This window comes from Platichthys flesus, chromosome 4, assembly GCF_949316205.1.
Source record: "Platichthys flesus chromosome 4, fPlaFle2.1, whole genome shotgun sequence".
Lineage (NCBI taxonomy): Eukaryota > Metazoa > Chordata > Actinopteri > Pleuronectiformes > Pleuronectidae > Platichthys > Platichthys flesus.
This window is the reverse complement of record NC_084948.1, coordinates 25,762,892-25,780,013: the sequence shown is the minus strand read 5'-3', so window position 1 is coordinate 25,780,013 and position 17,122 is coordinate 25,762,892. Positions and strand designations below refer to the sequence as shown.

Below are 17,122 nucleotides of genomic sequence, written 5' to 3'. Positions count from 1 at the left end.
AGACAAGACCCAGACAGACACTACTGTCATCCTTATGTTCAGAGGTGGCAGAGCAGAGCCGACAACTCTCACTTTAATTCAAGGGCTACAACCGCTAATGGATATTAGCAAACGAGCCAAATGGAGGGAATTGATTTGCTGCCAGTTGATGTTCCTCCCCCCCCCCTCCTTTCCCTGCCAATGAGGGAAGACAAACCTTGTGGTTCCTTCCATGCTTGTCCAGGAGGGAGATGATGGATTTGATGTGGTTCTCCTGGATGATGTTCAGAACCTCAGGGCTTTCAATCAGCACGCAGTACAGCACCTCCAGAATACCTGAGTGCAATGAGACGAGGAGCGTGACAAACTGTTGATCACATGACAAGTGATGCAAGAGTAGCAAAAAATTAAATAACGTGAGTAACTTAAAACAAATCATTGATAATAATTTGGTTCCTCCAGAAGCTTAGTGTTAAATCAACTTGTGTTCTTTAACTTATTTATTAGCAGTTTGTGCCTGACTGAGTTTAAGCTTGATCTATAAAAATCTATTATTAATCTATTTTAAATTAAACTGTAATCTGTGGCAGGAGGATGCATCAGTGACCGGGTCAGAAACATGTGGTACCAGAGGAGGCCTCCAGACGGTCCAGCTTGCTGACCAGCCAGTCCAGGTTGTCACAGAACAACGCGCAGTTAGAGCGGTTTCCCCTGATCAAAGAAGCTGTTGAGTGGAGAAATAAAGTTTATTAATTCAGTGAAGTCAGTATTTTAATTGTATTTATTGTATTGTGAGAGTTCAAGGAGAGGATTCTACCCAGAAGCTCATAGAGGAGGTTGACAATGTCCTTCCAGGACTCTGCTGCTTCCTCCCCGGCAAACTCCGAGAAGTGAGCAGCGGTGTTGTACACATTCAGGCGGTCGATGCACTCCAGCACGATGGTGATCATTCCCTGAGACACGGGGTAAAGGTTATTATTTCATTCATATTAAGAGTTCAAGTTAGACATGGACTTGTGATGTTCGGGGTTGAAAACTTGGCTTTAAGAGAGAAGGTTCGGTTTAGTGTGTCTGCTGATGTGCGAGCAGATCACCTCCTCTTGGAAGAGGTTCTGACGGTTGCGGAGGGAGCGGAGCTTGGTCTGTTTCTCCTCGTGCTCGAGCTCCTCCTCGGGCGGGCGAAAGTAGAAGATGAGATCCTGAAGAGAGAGGATGACGCCCTCCAGAGGGAGCGACACAGCCCCCGGAGACTTGCTCTTCCCGCTCAGAGAGTCCAATCCCCTGGAAGATCAAAATATGAGCATATTGAACATGACGCCGTGTCAACGAGACAGATTTCCTTCTCACTTCTACAAATTTGAAAAAGGACTCACTTGATGAACTGCCTGAAGAGACCGGCGGTGCTGTAAATCATTCGGGCAGCCTGAGACTCCTCGACCTGTGAGCGGGACACAGTCAGGGCGTCGTCCATGTGACCCTCCTGGTGCAGAATGACCTGGAGACACAGACAACATCATTAGATGATATCCCCCAGTGCTCTCTGTCCTGCAATCCCAGTGCCTGGTGACTGGAAGTGACTCGACCTTATGCTTCATCACGACAGCATCTTTCCTGTTTCTCGTACCTTTCTCTTCATCATTCCCAGACGAGCAGCTTTGGCATCCAGAGCCGCGTATGTGAGCCACAGGGCTGTGGACACATGCTGGACGAAGCACATGGACTCTCCATACTTGATCTCTGGAATGCCCATCCCCTCAACGTCACGCTTCTGAGCCACCTCCACCTTCTCCTGCTCACGGGGAACCAGGAAGGAAAGAAGAGGGTGGGAGGAAATCATGAAGGGTTTAATGAGAGAAGAAGACGGGCAGGACCACGAGGCCAGAGGACGTGAATCTGTTCATTCTGACCTTCGTGGCCCGGAAGCAGAAAGCAGCGAGTTCGGTGTTGGCCCTCTCTGGGTCGACCACCGACAGGCCCTTGTCTTCATCCATACACAGGTACCGGCCTGTGGTGATGTGGCGAATACGGAAAGACTGCCCCCACTTCATGTGGCTCCCGCTCCAGCTGCAGGCAGAGAGACGATAGAATCACAAAATTAAAAGAACTACCACATTATTACAACTAATGAAGGTAAATTCAATCACCTGATTCTTAGAGGCTCCAACCTCCACAGGGATCGAGCCTGACTGCACACAGCACCACCTTCGTAGTGCGCCATCCTGAAGTGGAGGCGAGCAGACACACACACACACACGTGATAGAACAACAGATTAACACAATATTTTATTTCTTCTTCATGCATTTATCTGGATATGGTTTAAGTTTTACCTGCGCTTCTCCTCTCCCTCCTCTGGGGTAGAGATGGCGAGACACTCGTCCATGTGTCCATGGAAGAGCCTCAAAACGTGACCTCCCGTCAGGAACCCTGAGAAGAAACACACCAGTGAGTGTGTGTATTGTTTAATCACCCACTAAATATGTGTATGTGCTTGTAAGTGTGTGTTTCCAGAATTAGATGATAGTTGCACAGAACATGTTTGTACCTTCAGCGAGTTCACACCCTGAACTGATCGGATTCATGTTCCACAGAGTCTGCATGAATGAGGCGTCCACCATCAGATCTCCACTGGCGTACGACAGGTGCTGAGGACAGGGAGGAGAAAACGATGGGACCACTTTTACCCTGACAGAGTTTATATCACGTCTAAATCCTTAAGATATAAAAGGAGTCTTACCAGGTATCTCTCAGAGGACACGCTGACGAGGATGAGGTCATCACCCACCCTGACCTTCTCACCTTCTGACCTTTGCTTGGACGCTGGGTGAATGGTCCACCAACAGGCCTCCCCTGCAGGAACAACAGGAACCACCACTTGCTATTGAAATCTGTGTGTCTATAACATTCAGAAAAGTGATCTCTCAGTTTGTGTGTACCAGTGGAATCTTCTTGTAAGCCCACGTCGAAGGCCAGCTTGTCTGTGAGGGAGCGAGATGACGTCAAGCAGCTCAGGTACTGGAGAGAAGGGTTCACAATCAGGACGGGACCACAGCATGGAGTGGTGTCTTTTAACCACAGTAGGACAAACTGGTGATGGACAGTCTTACCATGCCTGAGTGGTGGTGTCTCAGAAGGATGGCATGACCGTACAGTAGAGTACGATGACCTCCACCTTGGGACGACTGGAGAGGGACAAGATGGAAAAGTCTTCAAATATAAAGCTCACACCAACTTCTGCTGAAATATCGATCATGTTAATGATGATCAAATGAATAACAACACTGAACACTGACATTTTTCCCATAAATATAATGAGAAACAAGGAAAACAGAAGAATGAAACGGAAGAAACCCAACATTAACTAAACTGGAATGAGATATTGGAAATTGGAATCCAGTGACCGCGTATTCACAAAGTCACAGAAAGTCAAACGAATGAAACCAGTCCTACCTTTTCTCAACATCCAGCAAGGAAGCAACAAGAAAAACACAATTATTGTGGCAGTTGTGGACGGATCAGCTAAAACCACTGTTTAGTTCCACCAGCTGGACGATAGCGCTCAGCTGTCATGTCGGGTTAAGAACCCATAATCCACTGGGATGAGTCAGGGGCAGGTGTGTCAAGTGGCAGCACTATACCATTAACCCTGGTCCACATTAGCACCAGGCTCAGTTTGGACAGGTGGTGATGGAGTGTGTGTGTGTGTCCGGTGTGTGTGTGTGTGTGTGTGTGTGTGTGTGCCACGGGGTTCGAAAACAAGTTTAAATGGTTGTTTCAGGGTTAAGACTTGTTTTTAAGGGTTAATGTTTGGGTCCCGAATCTTTCCTAAAGACAGGTCTCCACAAAAATAAGTGTGTCTGTGTGTGTTTGTGTGTATGTGTGTGTTTGTGTGTTTTAAGTGGGCACACAGGCCTGTGCTCTGGGGGTTTCCAGTTTCCCTATCCACCTAACAGAGGTGTGCGGGGGGGCTGTGCTGGGCTGCATGCCATGCTATTCTCATCCTCCTGCTCCCCTTTAAAAAAGATCTGGCTCCTCCATATCTTCAAACTCCTGGAACTCCCCAAACTACCACTATGGCAATAATGTGCCTGATAAAAATCTGCAACTACAGAGACTTGAAATTAAAATAAAATCCATGATATTATCTTGGTTTTAACAACAAGGTGCTTAGGGGTCACTTGTAGACTGTTGTACAAACTCAACTGGACAGAAACCACTTCACCCTCGTGGAACATTGGTTCTAAGAAACTTAACACAAACATAACGACTTCACGAATGAGCTGAAACAAAAGGAACAACAAAAAGCAACAGAGCGTAATATATGTGTGATGAGGGCATGAGGGCGAATGGGCCGGTGATGTCTCTGCATGGAATGTGAACGCTTTGACACCTAATTCAATCATAACAGAAGAAAGTACATTAATTATAAAATCCTCATCACTAAAACAATGGCTTCATCTGTAAAATCTGCAGTTTCAGCCAATTTCAAATGTTTTGATTCAGTTTCATTAAGTTTACAATAAAGTTTTAGGTAAATATGAAATATATAAGATGAAGGAGAAAATATTAGGATACTGGATTTTTCTACTTCAGTTCCTGGTGCTAATACCAGCAGGCGTAGAGAGTAAACGCCACCTCGGGGGGGTGAAGGCCACACGGATATGAATCTGAACATGAGAACGACACAGCACTATTTCACTGAATAGGACATCCAGAGGGCAGCGGGACAGGAACGAGGACAGTTGCCAGGTTGGTCGGGACACGAGTTACAGGGAGTAAAGACGTGGGAACAGACATACCCATTGGTCCAAATCGACTGTCTGCTCGGAAGCAAGCAAGAAGGAAAGGGGAGGGGGGGGGGGGGGTCGTCAAATAGAAAGTAAAATAAATAAATCATAAGGAAATTAAAGCAATGAGTCAATCTGTGATGTTCTCACTGTTGGGACCAGATCGATATTACATAGTGGTGATGTCACAAATCCAGAAGTGATAGCAGCCGGATCTTCTTATGAATTATAAATATGCGATATTTAGTCCATGGCCCAAATAATGTATATCTATTAATTAAACAGTTTGAAGAAGATATTCCCAATTCTTCCAATATTCCCAATTCACTATTTACTTTAGAACGTGTGTTAAAAAAAAAAACACATGTACATGCAATTGATATAAGCATTTGTTTAAATATGATAAAAACATTTAAATTTAATGCATTTTTCTGCTCTTTTATAAGGATGAAGAATATATCTGAATAAAAACTGCAATTGAAATGGATATTATAATGAAGGAATCGAAATGTGTTACCTATGAGCTGAATAGTGGGGAACGCAAATACAAATTAAAAAATAAACATCACCTAATAAGCTTGAGGGGGAAAAAGCCTCTAAAACAATATATCTTAAATTAACTTTAAAACAGACAAATTAAAAAGTTAAGATTTCCAAAAGAGTGAAAAGCTGCCAACTCCAAACTGAGGGTAAAGAATAGATTGTAGAATGAATTGAAATATACATAATTCCTTTTGATAACAGTTCCCAAGAAAAACTAAACAGCTCAGCAAAATCTGATTCTGTAATCAGGGGCATAGATCAGAGCAGAAAACATTGTCAGAACAACACATTCATTTGTTAATCAGTCAAAAAAAAATCTCTTTACCAAACGTAATGTTTTTATCATTTACTGTTCATAAGACATCGTCCTCTAAAGGGACCAAAGTGACCTCTAACTTGAGCCTCCATCACTTTCCCATAGATTCCTCCGTCTATCACTGGTTCCCTCGGCCTGTGTGTGACTCCTACCTCAGTCATGTCCACCGTGTTGGCCAGCATCTCCTGCAGAGCCCGCACCGACAGGGACTGCTCCAGGATGAAGGTGCAGATGGCCAGGTCCGGGGGCACGTTCTGCAAACATGCACACGGCACGCAGGGGTCAAGTAAGGTCACTCAAAGTAAGGTGACGTACGAAGCAGACAGACGGGGGGGACCGGGGGGGACCGGCGTCCTACCTGAGCGTTGGACGTGGTCTCCAGGAAGCAGAGACGGTTCCCGAAGCCCTCGCAGGACAGACATAGTTTGATCTGCTGCTCCTTCAGGAGGGAGGCGGTGCACTGCAGAACAACCTGGTCATCCTGCACACAAGAACAAATACACAAAGTTAGCTGTTTATTCACCGGACTTTCACTTTCACATTGTTTAGACCTCGAATCGACTCAATTCCTTCCCTGGGATAATTTCTGCAGCTTGACCCTGATATTCCTGCTTTTTCATAAGGTTTCACAATAAAACTTGCTTGGAGGCTTTGTTATGTACAAAACTGAGCTTTCATTTGCTAAGCTGACACAGTTTGTGAGGGCAAAAGAAGACAACCTGGACAATAGCTATGACTTTATATGTTATATATCTATTTGCACGGCTGCTGACAGGTCATTGAAATATGTCTGTCAATAGTTTCTAAACTGTTTAAACATCAATTAGCAAACTCTCAGGAATCTCGAGGAATAACGACGACAGCCTTCTAATGGTTGTTTACGATTAAATGAATGAAGAACGATGGCTGCCTGCAAAGTGTTCTTTAATAATCATAACCATCCACACAAATTGCTTTGTTACCCCTGATATTTAAACAATCTGTGATTAAGAAGCAGCAAAAATGGCAAAACCCACAATAAGTCTTTTAAATGGAGAGTTGAAAAAGCTGCAAACAGTCACAACAGACACACAACGAGTCCGTCTCACCAGCAGAATGCCAACCGACAGTAATTTGCTGCTGCTCATCAATGCCCGGACCCTCCAGAGACCAGTGTAAATACAGCAATAAACACCCCCCCCACACCCCCCTGGTGAAACCCACACCTGACACTCTACATTCTCAGCTGCTCCTTCCTCTCCGTCATTATCCAAGTGAACCCATCACTTAACCTGCCGAGTATTCCTCCGCACAGTTCTGGACAGGAACCGGACTTTTCTCCTCTTCTTTGTGAATCCCCCCCCCCCCGTGATTCTGTGGGACCGGCGGGTCTTTCAGATAATAGGCAGAAACTCTAGACTGAGCCCGAGGGCAGCTCAGGGGTTTCCATGTCCATGTTTACGGCACAGAGCAGGGAAATGGAAAGTGCTGCAGATCGGTGACCTGGTAACATGCCCCCCCCCCTCTTAAACCCAGAGGCCTCTAATGTTTCCTTGGTTGAAGTGCGTCCTCCCTTCTCTTCCTTTCGGCAGAGCTATCATCTGTCTCTCCTCAGCCTAGAAACGTCTCCTCTGTCCTGTCCTCACGCTCCCTGCCTCACCCTCCAGAAAGTGGAGCACCGTGCCCTCTCTCCTCCTCTGCACACACCGGCCGCCCCACTCACTTTGCAGACCCGCAGGTGGACCAGGGAAATACGACTTTCAGGAAAAGGACGTGAACGTCAGAGGCTTCGCTTAAATCTAAATCTAAATGTTAAAACAAAAGCTCCCTGGAGACAAACAACACGTCCATCTCACACCACTTCCCAGCTGAGCTTCGAACCAACAACTCAATGACTGATATGACACAGCTCTTTGTTGATAAAGGTGAACTTGAGATTACAAAACGTTTCTGAATCCCTGCATCGCTGCAGAGAAGTCACACATTCGTAGAAGACGTTGAGACTCTGTTGTGGGGACAGTGCTGCAGTCCCCATTAAGGAGAGAAGACCGAGCTGGAGTCTAAAAGCAGACGAGTGAAGTAACCCAGTGACTCACTGCTACGAGACAAGATGTGCGATCGGATGACAGCCGGAGACGATAAATGCCCGAGCGCAGTATACGGCAGTCAGAGCCGTTCGTATAACGGTGTAACAGCCACAGCTACACACAGAGAGAAGACTCACTCTGCTTCATTCACCTCTACAGGCAAAGACTCAGAGGACGACTCAGAGGATCCAGGGACTAAAGAGATGTCTCACATCTCGGTTATTATCTTATCAACTTGTGTCAAAATGTGTCAAATGTAACACAATTTACTAAAATACAGAGAATGAACCACATAGAACCACATTCTTTTTATTTTCTATATCAACAATCAGGACTGAAAAACAACACAAATAAATAAATCTTGGGATAAACAACAGTTGCTAAAATGGCTGTGAACGTGCACTACTGTAATTATGATCTTATTATTATTATTGTTGTTGTCATTATAGGAATTCATATTCAGTCATCTGGATTTTGAAGTGAGGAGCTGTGAAATTATTTTCGATTTCAATTTGTGGTAAACCATGAATGTGGTCAAATATAGGTCGATTAAAGCGAAACGACACACAAAAATATTGTGTATTAATAACATGGTTCTGGTGAAGTTATCTGGTATTTTAACTCGATGGCGGCTGGGAACCTGCCAAAGCGGCGGGTGGAGCAGACACACACACGAGCCTCGGCCAACACTTTGTCGACACATGGCTGGAGCAGACAACTCCTTCCTGATTGTTGGGCTACACAGACTCTTAATAGTTCTCTGTGAGGTAAATTAGCAGCTACAGAGCCGTGTTCCTCCCACAGTCACACCGTGTGAATCACTTCCAAATCAACCATGTGAAAAGCTGCCTCCATAGACCCCACGAACCCGGGGGGCTTAGCTCATCCTCGTATTAATAGAGACAGCTTTCGGGATTTGAAGCCTGTGCAGCTGATGCCTCATTGTGAGCCAAGCACAACGTAGGCCTGGTGATTTGTTAATCTCACATGAGCGTGTTTGTTGGAGCAAGGACAGGTAGGCGGCTCTGAGCGACAGCCACGAGGTGTCGGGTGTCACCGGCCTCACCCGAAGGTTACACTCCTCGGCTCAGACGAGTGGATGAAACTCATTTGATGCCCCATCAGCTTGGCGGGTGTAGCGTTACAGACGAACCCTGTTTGGACCTGGCGGCTGAAGCATCTGGCCAATGTGGATGCTCGGGGTCAGAGGGAGAGGGAGAGACAATTGGACATAAACCCGACAGACAAACACAAAAAAACAATTGTGTGTGTGTGTGTGCAAATGGAGGTGTGTAGCGCAGCGGAGGTTTACAGCAAGAGGCCCAGATAGCGGCTGAAAGCAGACACCTTTGTGTGTCCTCCAGGGTCGAATGGTGGTGCAGACAGAGGGAAGCCAGGGTTCCCCCGACAAGTGGGCACAGTGCCCACCCGACACGGGGGAGCAAACAAGACAACAGCTGGAGGACGGGGACAGACACCGAGATCTGCTTCCCCTTCATCCTGCCATGCTGAGGAGACGGCCAGGACAACACCAGGGTGCGACTCTACACGAGCCTGTTACTGTGACGCTCATGTTTGTGTTTATTTCCTCGGATTCAGTGAGACGAGCGACCCCCCCCCCCCCGCCCCGCCCCCCTGAGCGTCAGACATTAACTGTATAACAGTCTCCAAGTGAGAGGGATAAGATCAGTTAATCTGCTGAGCCGGTTCATGGGCCATTTATACAGCGTCTCAACTGATGCTATCATGGATGTCAACACTTCGGGGACATTTTTAAATATAGTTATTCCCTCCACTTGTTCAGCTTGCTCAGGAGTTTTGGGGCTTTATCGTCTGTTGGTCTCTGTTGCAAAAGTTATTATTATAACTTGACCTTAGAAAACTCTTCCTCGAAAACAAGATTTTTTTTTTTTTTTAAACATATCAAAGCCTATAAAGCTTTTCCCTTTCAAAAGCGTAATAAAAAAACAATCAAACATGAAACATTATGAAGTAATTTCTTCATTATCTGTCTCCAACATGGAGTTCAAGTTTTCATCTGGATTTGTTTGTTAAATTTCCTTTTTTTGTTATATTGCATGACAGGGTGATTGTTGGTGTTTTCACAGATTTCCCAGGGAGTCATTCAAGTATCTGTATATTATAAACAATCTGACATATTCAGGTGATTTCTATGAGTGAATGAAAGAGGACTGGGCAAGTATGAGTTCTGCTGAGCGACATTCTTTTCTAATAAGTCCATCTCATCGCTGGTTCATTATTTTCAGCCTTTAAAGCCGAACTCTCAGATTCCGAAGTGACCAAGTGCCGATGAAAACCTGCCCAGTAATCAAATCCCATATCAAATGAATAACATCCATTATATCCGGACAGGTCCAGATTCCAAAGTGCTGCTGATGCAGGCCACCCCGCAGGCATTGATTATGTTTCTGCAGACATATAAAATAGTGAGGGACAGCACATTGCACAGTCAGTGGGTGGAGGAGAGGAGCAGCTCAATAGGGTGGAGATGGGGTTTCCCTTTGAAAACCAGAAGAGACAGTACAGGTGCAACATCAGCATTCTGTGGGGGGGGGGGGGGGGGGGGGGGCTGTGGCACTGGATCTGATCTTATCGCTCACTCTTAATCATGTCTTTGCCACAACGCCTCAAAGAATAACACCTGTGACTCTCTTATTCTTCTTCTTCTTCTTCTTCTTTTTCTTCTTCTCTCCCTGAACATTCTCTTCAAGTAAAATTAAGATTTTGAGATTAGACCCTTTTCAGAATGTCCAGCCCGTCGTCACCTGATAGTCCAGATTCAGGTTGTTGTGGGTCCGTGTCACCTGAGGATACAACACCAATCACCGGGTGTAAATATAAAAGGTCCGGCTCAGGGTTTATAGGTTACATAGGGTGCACAGGCCTACACAGCATAACTCACTTATCACCTCTGAAATAGACAAACCTCCTCGCCAGTGTCAACAGAGGCAGATGTAACAGAGTGGAGCTCTGATGGTGATTGCTGATGTTATTTCAGAGGACTGAGAAAAACAGTGACAGTGAAAAGGGACCAATGTCTTTAACACAGTTTTTTTACAAATGGATATATATGAGCCTTTCAAGTGTTCTATATTACAGAATAAGCTATGAATATAAGATGTGCATTTATCCTCACAGTTGATGGTTAATACATTTAGTTGAATTTGTGTTTCAGCTTGGTATAATTAATACATTTATAATAAAAGTATTGTAATGAGTTTAAACGCATTAATAAAGTTTACATTTAAGAAATTATCAATCAATTTAAAACATACAACATAGAAATGTTGTTGTTTATTTCTCTCAAAGTCTTAAATTCCACTGAGCAACTTGTAAACGTCTAGTGTGCACTTCAGTTAAAGGTACACATCACTGTTTCATTCATAGTGAGACAAACCTACAGTCAATTTAATCTCCTCATAACTGTAAAATAATATCAAAGTGACAGTGATAAGCTCTTTTAAACTATTATAGCAAAGATGGGGATTGTCCCTTATACCGTGGAAGGTTTTCTACACAATGTAAGTTACCATCCGCCAGCAGGATGTTATAGACAGAACCTCAGCTGTGCACCTCAGTGGCATCAAGTGTTTTGGACGTGAGGCTGAACTTGAGGAGACGCTGAGGTCAAAGGTGAATCTGACCAGCTTCTGGTTTGTATGGCAGCACTATGAAAACCATGTGTCCTGCTCAGTAGGCACCAGTGGATGTTAGTGGCCACCAGTGGATGTTAGTGACATATTATCTTCAGTTGTGCATCTTAGCGTCATCGTGTGTTCCGGCCTTTTAATCACAAGACGCCCTCGTCTAAGACGGGCCCCCCCACAGGTCGATGATGAGGTGGATGCTGCAATGAAACTATATATATATGTATGAAAGTTATTAGTCTCTTGGGGCTGAAAAGCTTTTTGCTTCATTCACTTGCTGCTGATCCTGTTTCAGCTGCACCAAGAAGAGAAAAGGGTCGACAGCATTCAGAGCTGTCACTGTATCGTCCTTTGTTTCATTCCAAACCACTTCCTTTTGATACTGGTCCATTTGTCCTCTTATCATTTCATTGCCTCCCTCTTTCCTCTCCCTCTCGCTCCAGCACCCTGCTCCGGGCCTTCCCCCTGCGCTCCTCTCCTATTTTGGGTGGCTGCACCTGTCACTATCACATTCCCTCCTTCTGCTGACCAGCAGATAGTTGGAGAGGGAGCCAGAAGAGCCTCTCGCTCACAGGGGAGAAACCCAGTGGGCACAGGGAAACCAGCTTCAGCTTCACAAGAGCAGGAGACGAAGAGTGAACTCAACCAATCACAATATTTGAATCCTCAATCAATCGGAAGTCTTTTAAAGTTCAGAGGTTTGTTAAAGCACAGGTTGACGAGAGAGAAAATTGACTTATTAGCATGAATGTTTCCATATTTCATTCACCATTAAGCTTCCAGGCACTCTTGACCTAAGCAGCAGTTGAATTTCATTGACACGTGGCGTTTAGACACCCTGAACCGCCTCTTACTACCAGACATCAAACATTGAGCAGCCTCGGCCCCGTGAAGGAGTCGAAGTCTGGCAGACGGCAGCGATTCCCCGGAAAACGCTGTTATTAATAAATTATTTCAGCTGGACTCGAGTCAAAATCCTTTCCTGTAAAAAGAAAAAAAAAAAAAAAAATTCCCTAAAGAGTCAGCAAAGATCCTTCCTGACCAGTGGACCTGCGTCAAACGGTTTATTATACAAAAAAAATTAATAAAAGAGTGAGTTAAGCACAGAGAGATTCATCGTGAGAGACAAGAATCCTCCTGTAGGCCAACTGAAAGTAAAGCCTAAAAAAATACATGTGAAATATGAAACAACCGAGTTTCATCATCTAAACTTTCAAACAAAGAAAATATCAGAAACTGAACTAAAACCAATCCTAGAGCCTCTGTGGATGTTCTCAAAGCATGATAAGTTAATTTCTATACTTTCTATACTTTCCCCCAAACTTATTCAGTTAATGTTATCAAGGTTCTATTTTTACCAGACAGTTTCTGCATCACAATTATAAAGTGTCACGCCAAATGACTGGGGATCCAAAATATTCCTCATTATTTCAATCACTATGCCTAACATTTTCCTTTCTGACTAAAATCCGGCTGTGCACACACACAGACACACACACACACACACACACACACACACACACACACACACACACACACACACACACACACACACACACACACACACACACACACAATCTGGAGGATTTGGGCTTTTTGAAACAATCAGTGAGACATAATGAGATAAACATCGAGCTTCTGGACGTTTTGCTGCAGAAGAGCTTCAGCTTTAAATCACTAGTAGGATATTCACAACAAATTGATTTCCATCCATTTCCACAATTGATTAGTAGTAGACTTAATTAACGGGTGTTACTAGAAACTTGCTTTAGTGTTATATTTCACACTTTATCACTATGACCAGCATTTTTTGGGGTCGATGCAAATACCAATACTTCGGATTTCAATTCTTTCAAAATATATTACTAAATTAAATTGACATGTTATTATGAAACCCTCATGACAAAGAAATACAATAGAGGTTAGATTGTTTATAGTTTATCAAAACTTTATTATAAATAACGATATATACAATTTAAAGACACAAATTAATGTGGATCTGATAAAGTAACCATTTCAATACATGAGTAGAAACCAATGTTAAAAAAACTTTAAATCTCTAAAACCAGTTTTACAACCAGTGCACCTCACTGGGTCGACTCTGGACTGTGGAGCGGCCACATGGAGCCGACGTGCACAAGAGATCTCTGGATACTTGACAGAGCTAATCACTGCGCCTCTGCACGCAAGAAGGCATTCCACCAGGCACAAACTACACACAGACACACACACACACACACGCAAACGTTTGCAATGTTGTGTCACTTTCCTTCTCTGTCTGTTTCTGTCTCGTGTCCGGCAGAGCAGACAGGACCACCTGTTTATTGTGTAAACTGCTGTGACTGAGGCAGACAAACTAACAGGTGCTGCCTTGATGTGTGTGTTTGTGTATGTGTGTGTGTGTGGTTTGTTATTGTAGTCCGGCTGTGGATGTGTTCATCTCCTGGGCTCAGCACTTCTAAAGCCCTGCTTCACATGCACCCGCCTAATAATCGCCCATCAGACGCCCCCCACCCCCCCAACGTCTGCTGCCTGTATGTGTGTGTGTGTATGTGTGTGTGTATGTGTGTGTGTGTGTGTAAAAGGCAGACACTTAACAACTGGGATGATAAACAGGGTATGATCAGCAACACATCCTGAGATTACAGACACAACCAAGAAGCAACAACAGAACAGAGAATCTAATCTGAAGAAGAGTTCAATCAACCTTTCAAACACTTTACTGGATCTATGTAACTTTCACCAAATTACATATATTGATAAATAAATAAATAATCTGACATTATATAAAAATTTCCTATTTCTAAAACACGCCCTCTGTTAATCAGATAAAGGATTTTGATAACCGAAATAGACCTGTCATTTACAGCCATGCTTTAAAAAGCGACGTCCAAATGCCAATGGGAGGGGGGGGGGAGGATGTCCAATGAGGAATACCATACAACCACAACATCCCCAATAAATCCTTTCTTTCATATCACTCCCTCCCTGCACATATCATGTATTTTCTTATCCTTTTATGAAGCACTAAATAAATGTTACTAAAATAAAATCCGATTAAAAAATAAAGATTATTTATGTTTTCACTGCATTTCATATAGAACCTGTTTAACAGTGAGATATGATCGTTGGCTTTAGCCTGATTTTAACTGGGACGACGAGTCGACCTTTTCACATATGAATCAGAGCGTCCTGCAAAACGATTTCTGACAAAACTCAAGATACAGTCTAGATCACAAATGTCACATTTGACTGGGACAAAAATAAAAAAAGACATCTATTCACACACACACACACACACACACACACACACACACACCGAGTCTCCCAAAGGATGCTGGCAAGTAGAACACTGACTCCTCTGGTTTCTCCCTCCAGAGTGTGCACACTTATCGTGGCACACTAAAAAAAGAAACTGCTGTTATAGACTGGAACTCAAACACCCCCTTCAAACTCCACGCGCCCACGTGGTTCACCCTGTGGCATCGTGGAACAGTGACACCGCACTGAAAAAACACAAATCATTGTGTGTACCTTGTTACCTAACGTGTGTTACCTTGTGTGTCTAGAGAGCAGGAGACGTTCTGTTGTTTCTGAAGAGAGAAGGCGAGCTCAGCGATCTCCTGACAGCAGCCGTGGGAGCTGAAGTGCTCACAGGGCGTTTCTATTGGGCAGGAGGTTGAATTCTAGTCACATGTAGTTCAATAGAGGGCTAACACTCAGTTACTGTACAGCACAACGCATCGCTGACCCCCCCCCCACGAGTGAGTAAACACCGTACTGTACGACTATTCCAGCCACGCAGTGATCGCTGTGTTGTGTGAGTCACAGGCCGTGTTAGAGTAACACAATGAAACCTGGCAGGGCAGTGCTGCTGATGAGTAATCTGTGTGTAGCCTTTTGTGATGTGGAGATGATCACTGATGTGTAGATGTGTTTTTTAACATTAAGACACTTCACTTCTCTATTTTGGTATCAAGCACCCCCCTGAGAATAAATGCACTAGGCTGTCATTTTGAAAAGTTGATCCGAAGTTAAACTCAACACAAAAGCAACACAACAAGATGGCATTCTAGATGTCACCGGTAAAATCCTTATACAAACTAACCTTCAACAAGATTCTGTCCATGCACCTTGCAGCTGGTTTCAAACCACGTGACAACTCACATCCATGTTTCCCATCCTAAACTGAGATGTGATGAAAAATGCATTTCAGTTCTAAAGTCTGAACTTGTTGTGAGGTCATGTGATGAGCTGCAGTTGAAAGCTTCTCAGTGAAGTGAGGCTCTGAACCTGCACACACAGGTTAGCTAACAGTGAAAAGCTTCTACCAGTAGATATACACAACTGGGACCAGCTGTCCCCAGTGGGTCCAGGTGAGGTAAGAGCTCCACTGTGCACTCACTCCTGTATCACACCTCCATCCTCCCATATGAGCCAGAGAACCCCCCCCCCCCCCCCCCCCCTCAGCTGAGAGAAACAGCTGAGTCACATGACGCCTCCCATCACGTGCCTCTAATTAAAGGAGAAAAAGCTGTTTGGTGGAAGCTTTAATCCAAAGAGGCGTTCAGCACCACGAGCACTGACACTTTGAGCCTCGTGTGGGGGACTGAGCCGCTGACCCCGACCGTGCTGGTGTCGGAGGCAAACCCATTGAAGTACACGATATTAATAATTCACATGGAGCTGCAACGTTTCTCCTTTAGAAGAGTCGGGGCCCCACGCAGCCTCTGGAACCTGTGAAGCTTTTCAAATTGTTTATCCTCCGGGTTTCTCATAGGAGACGAAGAAGGAAACATTGTGAGTGGTTGTGTACTAGAAACAACAGCTGTGTTGGTCTGTTGTTGTCTCGCTATGAGCGAACACCACAGGCCTGACAGGAATCCTGTCCATCAGTGTACTCTGATTTAGATGTCTGGGCTTCTACTGGAACTTCAACTATACACAGACAATTAAACATGACAGCAACAAGTGAACCATCGCTCGATGATCCTCTCAAAGATAAATGAGCAGGGATGATTATTCTTGTTTGATGATGTTTCAACTTCTCATGTAATCGTCGATTAAACCAGAAAACCACAGATTTTCAATTAATTTCTTTCATGTTATTGTTTAACAATGTTTCTTTTGGTCTAAAGTCACCAGTTGTTGTTAAAACACAACACAACAAGTAGCCAGTTTGTCTGGATTAAACCTGGTGTTGTGGGTCGGAGAAGAACCAGTTACATATTGGTGCAGATTTGGATCAGGAGGTTGGATCCAGGAAAATACTTTGACTTTCTTTAACATTGCAAGATAGAGTGTTGTTGTTATTTTTACATTTCCACTGATTTCTCAGAGGATCATTTATCGATCTCGATGTAAACACTCAGCTTTGCTAAGGGGCTGATTGGATGTTTGAGATTTGGTGTGAATTTATATGTGGATTCTTCCCGGGACTGTTGGGCCTTGGTGGAGACCTTTGAGACATTGTGGATTAAATAAGGATAATAAAATTTGATTTAGTAGTTTTCTCATGTATTGAAATCCTCTCTCTCTCCCTCTCTCTGTCTCTTTAGCTCATTTCAGGATGTCAGGTGCTTGAGGACAACGTCGGGGTCTCCTGCTGACCTGGAGTCTGTGAAGTGGACATCTCTGCACTGGGACTGTGTGCTGTCTTCTCCAAGGAAGACGTGCAGCCTTCAGCCAGCTGTCCCCTGCAGGATCTGGGAAGCGTGTTGCTCTGCCTGCTCACCCCACACTGACAGGCTCTACTTTCCTCAGAT

General features: G+C 44.3%; 1 protein-coding gene across 7 annotated transcripts in view; it reads right to left on the bottom strand.

The window, feature by feature from the left end:
- Positions 1–17,122, bottom strand: part of ryr1b (ryanodine receptor 1b (skeletal)) — a 57,135-nt gene that overhangs the window by 39,268 nt on the left and 745 nt on the right. For all 7 annotated transcript variants that reach the window (XM_062385780.1, XM_062385781.1, XM_062385777.1 and 4 more), the window contains exons 2-16: positions 5,982–6,104; positions 5,776–5,877; positions 3,085–3,159; positions 2,914–2,992; positions 2,715–2,827; positions 2,523–2,622; positions 2,308–2,404; positions 2,124–2,198; positions 1,887–2,043; positions 1,604–1,768; positions 1,353–1,474; positions 1,074–1,260; positions 797–932; positions 608–703; positions 197–315 (exon numbers count right to left, since the gene is read on the bottom strand). In XM_062385780.1, the coding sequence (XP_062241764.1) occupies positions 197–315; positions 608–703; positions 797–932; positions 1,074–1,260; positions 1,353–1,474; positions 1,604–1,768; positions 1,887–2,043; positions 2,124–2,198; positions 2,308–2,404; positions 2,523–2,622; positions 2,715–2,827; positions 2,914–2,992; positions 3,085–3,159; positions 5,776–5,877; positions 5,982–6,104 (1,746 nt within the window). The remainder of the gene's footprint in view (positions 1–196; positions 316–607; positions 704–796; positions 933–1,073; positions 1,261–1,352; positions 1,475–1,603; positions 1,769–1,886; positions 2,044–2,123; positions 2,199–2,307; positions 2,405–2,522; positions 2,623–2,714; positions 2,828–2,913; positions 2,993–3,084; positions 3,160–5,775; positions 5,878–5,981; positions 6,105–17,122) is intronic.